The sequence below is a fragment of the Acanthopagrus latus genome, chromosome 21, assembly GCF_904848185.1.
Source record: "Acanthopagrus latus isolate v.2019 chromosome 21, fAcaLat1.1, whole genome shotgun sequence".
NCBI classification, from domain to species: domain Eukaryota; kingdom Metazoa; phylum Chordata; class Actinopteri; order Spariformes; family Sparidae; genus Acanthopagrus; species Acanthopagrus latus.
In genome coordinates, this window is record NC_051059.1 from 14,280,771 (window position 1) to 14,290,958 (window position 10,188).

The window sequence follows — 10,188 nt, forward strand, 5'->3', positions numbered from 1 at the left end:
CTGGAGACATGAGGGGGGTTAGAGGCGGTTTGTGTGTGTGCCCGTGTGTGCGTGTGTGTATTTGTTGCAGAAGCCACCCGGACAAGAGAGGTGCTTCATTATTGTAGATTAGGACCAAGAAGCAGCGTGGTGTGTGTTAATAAAGCGGGGGGTGGATGGGGGGAAAGGTGCAACGGATAAGAGAGAGAGGGACAGGCAACAACAGGGGGAGAGGAAAACAGCTGTGTTGAAATGTGCAAACGTTTGCACCCTTATACATTCATTAAGGAATAGAGTACGCAGAGCAGCAGCAATAATGAGCAGGGGTGTGTGTGTATGTGAGTGTGCACGTGTGTGCACGCGTGTGTGTGTGGGGGTGTTAAACTGTCAACTGTCAGGTAAGCGAGGATTACAGGCAGAGACGCAGGCAACCATTAGTGGAACACACACATATACCTTTATATATGTGGTCACAAGCGCACAAACACACACACAGAGCTACCTTTTTAATGAGCTGTCAGTTGTCTCATCAGCAGAGCTTCTGCTGTCGTGGAGGTCAAGCAGATGAAAGACCGCAGGATGACCTGGTGTTAATATCAGTTTGGACCCATCATGCTCTCCTTCTGTCTGCTTTTGTCTCGCACACACACTTGTGTCAGGGTGTAACAGATTTTATAACAGGGGAACACACACACACACATTCATGGCAACCTTGATACTGGAGGCAATCCACCCAGCGAGGACCCGGCTCGCCTCCACACACCGCTGCAGTGGGTTTATTGTTGTTTCTGTCATTTCAACCTTCCCTCTGTCTCGGCCCTGTCCCATCATCCTACTCTCTCTCTCTCTCTCTCTCTCTCTCTCTCTCTCTCTCTCTCTCTCTCTCTCTCTCTCTCTCTCTCTCTCTCTCCCCCTCTCCCCCTCCCTCTCTCTCTCCCTCTCTCTCTCTCTCTCTCTCCCCCCCCCTCCCTCCCTGTTCAGTGCTGCAGTGCTGCCTTCTGGAGAGAAAAAAAGGAAAAAACACCAACCGCAAGCGCTCGTAAATGGACGAGCCCCCTTCTATATACACTCTCACACACAGATGCACCTGGCAACGCATATGGCTCCAGCCTATTACATTTGCATGTACATGCTCATTCATCCATGCCCTTGTAAATAAGAGACTATCCCCCTACATTACTGTACGCATAACATGAATTCACAGACCCACACATATGGGAACTAGTAGAGTTTGTTTTGCTTGTTTAAATGTTCTAATGTTTGTGTATTATAATGAAACCTGGAGCCATGATGTGTTTATTTTAGCTTAGCTTAGCTTAGCATAAAGACAGGAGGCAGGGGAAATCAGCTAGCTGGGCTATATCTAAAGTTCATAAATACATTTGTGCTTTGAGGGGGAGTTGGACTGCAGCTAAGATTAACCTTTATTTATGAATCTTTTTCAAATTTGGGGGATTATTTGATACATTTCTTGAAATGTCAAGATAGTGAAATGACTCTTGTCTAAGGTGAAAGTATAAATATAAAATATAAAATATAATGATTGGAAAAGAGTGCTGAATGAGATGTAACAAGTAGAGGGATAATGATTCGACATTACATAGTGACATTTTAAACAAAAATTATAATTAACTAATCTTGAAAGTAATTGGCAGATAAATCAATAATGGAAATAATCATTAGATGCAGCCCTAATAACAAGTGTAACATTATGATTTATGGATGTAATATTGGCTGAAGATGCTATGTGATGTTGCAGCTAGGCTACTTGCTAATATGCTTGTTTGCTGGCTGTCAAAGTAATTTGGCTGTATAGTTCTCAGGCTGTTTAGCTCTAGTAATGACAGTGTGTCTCAGCCAATAAAGTGCAGAGGAAAATCCTGATGCCCGTGTGTGTGTGTGCGTGTGTATTCTGTGGATGAACGTTTATAGATGGCTTTAAAGGGCTAGTAAGTCAATTATTGATGCTTCCTACAACCTCTATCTCTTTCTTCTCTCTGCTTTTTCACTGTTCTCACTGAATTCCCCCTCTAACCTCTTTTCCTGTTTCTTCTTCCTTCAACAATTTCATCTTCTCCCTCCTCCATCTTCTCTGTCTGCTGCCTGGCATTGTATGTTGCAATACTAGAAAGTCTCGTTCCTCTGGTGCCTGTTTAGTGTGTGTGTGCGTGTGTGTGTGTGTGTAAACTCTGGGCAGCCTGTGTGTAGTGTCAGGCCTGTCTGCCGCAGATAAGCATCAACTCCATCAGCGTGTGGCCTCTCGCTGAGCGTGTCCTGGATTTGCTCATATAAAAACACACACTCAGACACACGGTCGGACACACAACTAGAGGCAGCGCCAGCAGTATTCACTGAACACACAGCTCAGAGGGTACGGTGCTGACACAATGAATCATAAACATTCAACAGAAAATATGTCCTCACATTGAACAAAAGGCAAACTCCAACCGTGTTGCATGTATACCGATGAATCACACGCACAGAAGCAAATAATGACAGGCCATGTTGGAGCCATGTTAACTATCGGTTTGGCTTTTCTTTTGTTTTATTCATAGGCTTTCCTCAGTGGGTTCATTCAGCTTCTGCTCTTAGCTAATCCATTTCCCTGCTTCCTTTGGCGACATTGTATCACGGCCGACTCAGGCCATAGCTCACTCGTACTGCTCACTTTTAATGCCATTTGTCTTCATTTTCTATCTCTTGGATGTCATTTGTCTCTATTTCCTATCATTTAAATATCATTTGTCTCTATCTTTCCCCTCTGTGACCGAGCTTGAAATTTTTTTTCCTCACCACTTTCTTCCTCTCGTTCCCACACTCCCTGACAGAATATGTGCATCATTTTAATTGTTCTTACAGATGTGTATTATCTTGCTCTGTTGTGTTTAACCTTGGCATTTGCTTGTGTCTGCTTGTTTCAGAAGGCAGTGGAGGAGGAGGAGAGCCAGGTGAGGAAATCCGTGGCAGATCTGTGCTCCCCTGGCAGCAAGTTAGCCGACGCCGACCCTGCGAGAAAGGTCAGCCGCTGCTTCCCTCCCGTACCCATCCATCCATCCACCCACCACATCTCTCCATCACCTCCTACCCCTCCGACATCCCCCTCCTCTCTCCCCCCTTCCTCTCCTCGACACACAGGTCAGCTCTCAGGGTCACCACCCCCACCCTGACTGACTGACTGACAGACACTCCCCCTGTTCACCCATTCATAACGGCACGCTTCTCCACTCTGACCTGCCAGCAAATACAACCATACGGCTGCTGAAAGGCTCTGCTCTTCACCTCCCCCTACATACATACATACACACACGCATGCACGCACGCACGCACACACGCACACACATCAACTGCACATGAACACACAGGGAAGAAGCTCTTTATCAAGATTATCTTTTTTCTCCTACATGTGAGCACACACCCACCCACCCACACATACACACACATACTCAGCTGATGCCTGATGGATGATCCCTCATCCACATGTATGCATGCATATATTAGCTTTATTAGATTATGGCTCCACGAGCGATATGTGCAGTACAGCACATTCTCTTCTCCTCCTGCTGTTTCTCTCCATGTTTTCATATTATGCATGTGTAAAAGTGTGTGTGTGGGGTAGTGTGTGTGTGCTTGAGCTCACCATCTGACTCCCTTGTGATCATTCATCTGCAAGAATGTCATGCAAAGATCAATACATGTAGACTGAAGATGCAATTTTGTACCTTTGTTGCTAGAACACAATAGCTCAAGAGACAATGTTGCAGTGGTGTTTGATATTTATGTCTGTGTTTGTGTGTGTGTTTTGTTTTTCTCAGGAGAAAACATCTCCACCCACTCTGGTTTTCAACCGTCTTTTCTCGGACATCAAGGAGGAGCCAGGACACCCCACCCTGGTCCATCCCAGGTACTACAACTCAGTGACTATAATTAAACAACACGGTATACCATTCTAGGAGTGCAGCTGACAGTCTTTTCATTATCAAATTATCTACATTTTTTTTTCCAAGGCTCAGCAGTCCCTTTAATTCAATCAAGCCTAATCCTCACTAACTCAATAGCCCTGAACCACCCGTAACTGCTTAACCATCATTTAAAATCACCAGATTCTACTCACTCATATATACCAACAACTTAACTATGCCTTTTTTCACCAAGAACCATGCATTATCTCCTGAGAAAGTAACAAAAATGTCAAAAATTCATTCAAGTTTGGCATAAATCTGTTCAGATGTTTTTGTGTAAGTCTGCTGAGGAAACCAATCAATCAACCAACGATTAGACACAGTTGAAAATAATCTTCCTTGGTGAAGGTGAAATGGTAGATTACATGTGCTCAAAGTCTAAGATGACACCTTCAAATGTCTCCTGTCATCTGCTGAACAATTCACAACCCAAAAACATGAAATTCAGAAAGAGGAAACCATCCAGTTTGAGACAGTGAAATCAGAAGATGTTTGGGGCTTTTTTGCTTTTTCCCCTTTTTTTGCTGTCTAGTCAATAACACCATGTCCGTTCACTGGAAAATTGTTATGATTTTGACTGATTTATTGTAGGAAGAGGATTTTTTAACAGAATAGTTGTATTTAAGTTGTTATTTCAGTTTGTTTTCGGTCAACTTTCAGGGACCATTAAAAGGTGTTAGAAAGGATTTTTGGTGGAGTGGGTTGACTTTGCTAAAAATAGCATCTATCAATACTTGAAACTATTCCAGTCAGACTGGTGTCATCTTTACAAGCCTGCTCCCTCTGTAATTACCTGAGTAATGTTAAGTTTCACTTTGACTTCAGGTTTCATTCTCAGTAAATGAAATTCAGTTCTCTAATTTGTTGGTGCTGTGCTCCCTCTCATGCTCTGCTCCCTCCTCTTCCTCTCGCCTCCATCACATGTGCCGCTCTTCTCCCTCCCTCCCTTGTTTCCTTCCCGCCATCCCTCCCCAGAGCATACCAGCCTGGGTTGATGGCTCACACAGTAATCTGACCCAGATTAAAAGATGGAAATAGATGGTTTACGGCAGCATAGTTCACATGTGACTGCCGTGACATACTGAATTCATGGAGGCTGCCGACGCCAGGCCAGACAGACTGGCAGGATTAGAGCTCTGGTCACCTACCAGCATCACATGACTGCTACACTAGCCAACCAGTCAGGACTTGCACAGACCAATTTGGACCGTTGGCAACAATGAAACATCGTGCTAGACATCCCACAGCACTTAACGTCCTATTTGGGTTTCTACTAACATCCATCAGCAGTACACTTGTCAAATACGAGGCAGGCTTACATTATTCAATCACATCTTAGGCATTACATGCGAAAGAGTTTCGGATTCCCAGTCAGGCGAGCAGGCAGCACTGCGTTTTCATCCAGAGGACACGTAGCAAGGCTCGCTTGGTAGTGCTGTAGTGAGCAGAGCCCCACTGAGCTGTCATGCTTAACCTAGTTCACAGCTCCAGCTCTGTCTGGAGGGGACTGCTGGTGGGGGGGAGGGGTTCAGAGCTCCTCTCCTCTCCATTTCCATCTCCATCTCTCTCCTCCATCCCTTCCTCCTTCTCCACCATGCAGCCAGGAATAGACAGATAGCGTTGACTCAGTGACTTCAGTGCATCTCCAGGCTCTATCTTTCTCAGTTGTACCCACTACTTGGACATTTGTGATAAGCCCAGGGTGTGTTTAGGCTGAGATCCTGTAAACACACGATAAGAAACATCCATAAACCACACTGTGTTTTTCTCAGCTCCTGTCTTCGGATGGTGCAGTTACTAGAGCCCACTAAATGCCTGTCATTTCATTAGTCTGATTCAGCTGTGTTTTATTACTGCAGAGCCATATAACTTATCACAGGAGGATTAGTCGCTTTATGTATATCAGTATCACAAAGTCCATAACTTCTAACATTTTACGATATTTACTACAGAGAGAGAAGTATGTGAAAGGTGACACTGCTACCATTATGACTAGAACGACAAAAACAATGAAAAAAGAGACACTTGATTCAGAAATTAGCAGCCGAAAAACTTGAAATGAATTTGACGTTCAGTCATTTATTTTAGGTTTACCTTTTTAAATATTTATCTACATATGAACTCTTTTTCTCCATTTTTTTTTAAACCCAGTTACTACCTGTACACGTACGACAAAATGGTGGCTCCCAATGTGTCTCTGCGGAGGGAGGCGGAGATGAGCCCAGAGATGTTTGGAGCGCTGCTCAAACACCACTACAGCCGCAGAGTGCTGGGCCACGACGAGCCACCCATGGGTCAGTAATGGCACACACTTGCATTGACCAAGTACACATTACACACAAAATACACATGGAGACAAATGGGAAGACATTTATTGAATATGCACACATATGCTAAGGATATTAATATTTATTCTTTAATCAATTAATCAGCATTAAGAATTAATCTGCGATCAAAGATGGGTGCAGATACATCTAAAAGTATCTTGTTACAGTCTAACATCTTTCATTTATTATTTATTATTAATCAATTATCAATTGTTCAGCCAGCCGGCTATCAATTAAAGGAAATGATTAAAATTTCCATCACTAACACGTGCTGTGGTCATGCTAGATGACAAACACATTCCTTGCCATTTTTCTTTCCTCAAAACTTTATTTGTTACGTTACCTAACATGAGACAGCATAAAGTGAAATATCATGTTTAGCAGTGTAAAATCACCATAACAACTGATCAGTATTAATAGAAAAAGTCATTATTTGTATCTCTGTACATCTGTATGTAATAATTGTTTACACATACTGCTCAATAATAAACACAGAACCTGTCGTAACATCTGTGTACAGCTAGATTATGGTGTGTTTTAAACCATTTATTAGATGAATACACAGTTTTTTAAGTATTTTTCTACTGACCACACAATCTTAATTAACATAAAATTATGATAAAACAATTGGAATTTAGAGTGTGAATGTTCATTTTGACTTTGCAAACAGTAGCATGAGACAAAACAAATGTATCTAAAGCTTTTTTGGGTTTAAGCTAGATATTTCCGAATATCCAGATCTGATTATTAAATATGAATCACTATTGAATAAATACTACACTGTATGTACACTAGACACACAAACATGGCTGAAACATGCCAGCTATAAATACACAACACACATACAGCGAGAACAAGCGATTTATACATACATACAACATAAGCAGAAGAGACATGCAGATCATGCAGCGCAAAGAGGCGACATGTGCTCACTGTAAACACACAACCTACAGTAAACCTCCACCCGAAACACACATGCACAACACTGCTGCCTGCAGCCGTGCACATAATCATGCATTGACCTTCACCCAAAGACTGTGGGGGCAACTCACTATTGATGAACGGGGGGGGGGGGTATGTGTATGTTTTATGTGTACTTTAAAGTGTGTGTGAAGCCTGCATTAATAAGATGTGTGTGTAAGAGAGGGAGAGAGAGAGTCAGAGGAATGGTTACCGTCTGCCATTATTACACCACGTCTGACTGCCAGGCTGTCTCTCAGGCATCCCCCCCTTTTCTTCTCTGTCCAATCTGTCCCTCTTCCCTCCATCCACCCTCTTTTTTTCCTGGCGGCTATCGCCACATCCTCTCTGAGTCCGTTCTCCGTCTGCTCCCTCCCGCACTTCCTCTTGCATCCATCCATCCATCCATGTCTCTTTCTTCTCTGGCTCCCTTCATCTCCGCCTCCCTCACAGTCCCTCCTCCTCCTCCTCCTCCTCCCCCCCGTCCTCTATTTCTTTTTTCTTTCCATTGAATGCTTTCCTCTCTTGGTCTGTCTGTTCGCCTCTCCCCCCCCCCCGCTTGTTTCCTTTCTATATTCCTTTTCATGCTTCTACTATTGTGCATGTGCTGTGCACAGCATGTATGTGGATTTACGTGTGTGTACGCAACTTGAGTCAGTAAACGAGTGTCCTCTCCAGCTCCAGACATGCTGTGTACCAAGCACGTCACACACTTACTGTGTGAATACATTAAGCTGGTAAACAACCATCCGCACGCTCTCTGCCTCTCTTCCACTATCTCTTCTTCTCTGTCCGTCTGTGAGCTCATGACTTCAAATGCACTGTCTTTACCAGCCTACACATGTCTCACTGCAGCATCTGCACATGTGTCTTTGTGTGTGAATATGTGACACTGCCTGTTTAATCCTATGATGTACACCTTAAAGGCCACAGTGAAGGAACAGGCCAGAGTTTGAACAGAGGAGCCCACGCAGAGTGGCTCCCACACAAGGTCCTTTATTCTGTTCTATTTTCTCTCTTTCTCTCTCTCTCTCTCTCTCTCTCTCTCTCTCTCTCTCTCTCTCTCTCTCTCTCTCTCACAGACACAAACTCGCACAGAATTAGTGTGCGAGTGTTTGTTTCCTTGGCTGTTGCCATGCTGTGCTTGTGCTTGCGTGTGTGCTCGCACTGAGAAAGAGGTGTGAGCTTCTGTAAGGTTTGTGCGAGGGTGTTACTAAGCGTAGGTGGGAGTGTGCACCAGCTCGGCTCGCACTTCCTGTCTTTCAACCACCACCTCCTCCTCTTCTTCTTCTTCTTCTTCTTGTTTTCTTTTTTTCGTAAAGCTCATTCCTCCAATCTCCTCTTCCTCCCTCCTCAGATCTTCATGCGTCGCCTCCCGTCTCTGCTGGCGCCGAGGAGGCCAAATCCCAACGTGCCGATGCTGCCTCGGCCACTGAGCGGGAATGCCAAACCCAGGCAGTTTCCATGGAGACAAGCAGCCCGAGCTGCAAGAAAGCCACCCACATCCCCGCCCACACCCCTCCTCCTCCTCCTCCTCCTGCGTCGTTGTTGTCGCCGGTAACGGAAGTAGCAGCTACGGACACAGGCTCCACCATGAGCAGCATTGCAGCAGCAGTGGGGGGGATGGAGGACGACAAGGACAGGATTGTCGTGGAGATCATGCAGATGTACAGCAGGCAGCAGGAGAAGCTCAACTCCACCCTGCACAAGCAGCTGCAACTGGAAATGGTGAGTTGGTTGTGGGAAATAACAAAGACCAAGATAAATGAGCCCCTGACTAGACCGCAACTGTCCTCGCCTATTAAAAGTGTCCTTCATGTAGATGTGGAGGTGATGCTCACCTTCCACTGACCCTTCCATCGCCTCCAAAAGCCTGGAAAAAAGCCTATTCTTCCAAAAGTTGGAAAAAAATCAGATACTTCTATAATTTGTCAAACAAGTCAGCCTTCCAGTTCATGTAAATCACATTTCACTAATAGATTATATATTTTATATTAATCTAACTTATGGAAAAAAGTGTTGACCTACATTGGTGATGCTGACCATTCCAAAATATTAGTCATAAAATGTCTGACAGAATAAAAAGTAAGATTGCTTTAATATTAGATAAGTTAAATAACCCCACATAACATTTGCCAGTTGCCATTTCGTAATCTAGACGTGTTTTCTTCTTGCTTCTTTTTTGCTCTCGACTTCATCCATATTCCCTCTGAATTTGTTCAAGGTCAAAGGTTACACACACAGTTTGTGATACTGTCTGAATTCGGCCAGCAGGGCGGCATACGCAGCATACGAAGCCTACATTCGATTCCCGCGTGGTATCAAACATATGACCTCCCTGTGGAGAAGCTGAAATATAAAAGATTTTTCTCTGCAGGGGTCAGTGAAGTATCACATTATTATTGTTATTTCCCTTGACTTAGTCTCTGTGTCTCCAGGAGCTGGAGGCGTTGCGCGGGGGCGAGGCGGCGAGGCTACGGGAGTTGAGCGCCGAGCAGAGGGAGCTGCGCTGCGAGCTGGAGGCTGTGCACAGCGAGCAGGCGCGGCAGCTCAGCCAGGCCCGCCAAGAACAGCTGGAGCTGGAGACCCGTCTGGAGCAGCTCCGACAGCAGGCCTGCGCCTGCGAGCCGGGGGCTCAACGCCAGCAAGAGGCCCACTACACTGCACAGGTATGGACCAACACATGCGTAGTACTGATTATGGTATTAGAAACCGTCTGAATGAATCACAGTAACACATACAGCACAGTATGCACATTAGCTCTCATCACTTAACATGTGCCCTGTTAATCTCAAAGACATTATAGTGCCATGCTGCAGAGCTGCACTCTACATTATACTTCTTCCTCACATTTTCTAAGCTACTACAACCACTGAATTTACTTTGCTCTCACATTTCCGAAAAGGTTGAAACACAGCATATTCATCCAACAGCAAAGCGAGATAAACGATAATGTCAACATC

The 10,188-nt window shown here is 44.6% G+C and overlaps 1 protein-coding gene across 2 annotated transcripts in view; it reads left to right on the forward strand.

The window, feature by feature from the left end:
* Nucleotides 1-10,188, forward strand: part of skila (SKI-like proto-oncogene a) — a 33,517-nt gene that overhangs the window by 19,205 nt on the left and 4,124 nt on the right. For both annotated transcript variants that reach the window (XM_037082656.1, XM_037082654.1), the window contains exons 3-7: nt 2,901-2,996; nt 3,792-3,880; nt 6,090-6,232; nt 8,583-8,953; nt 9,664-9,894. In XM_037082656.1, coding sequence (XP_036938551.1) covers nt 2,901-2,996; nt 3,792-3,880; nt 6,090-6,232; nt 8,583-8,953; nt 9,664-9,894 — 930 coding nt within the window. The remainder of the gene's footprint in view (nt 1-2,900; nt 2,997-3,791; nt 3,881-6,089; nt 6,233-8,582; nt 8,954-9,663; nt 9,895-10,188) is intronic.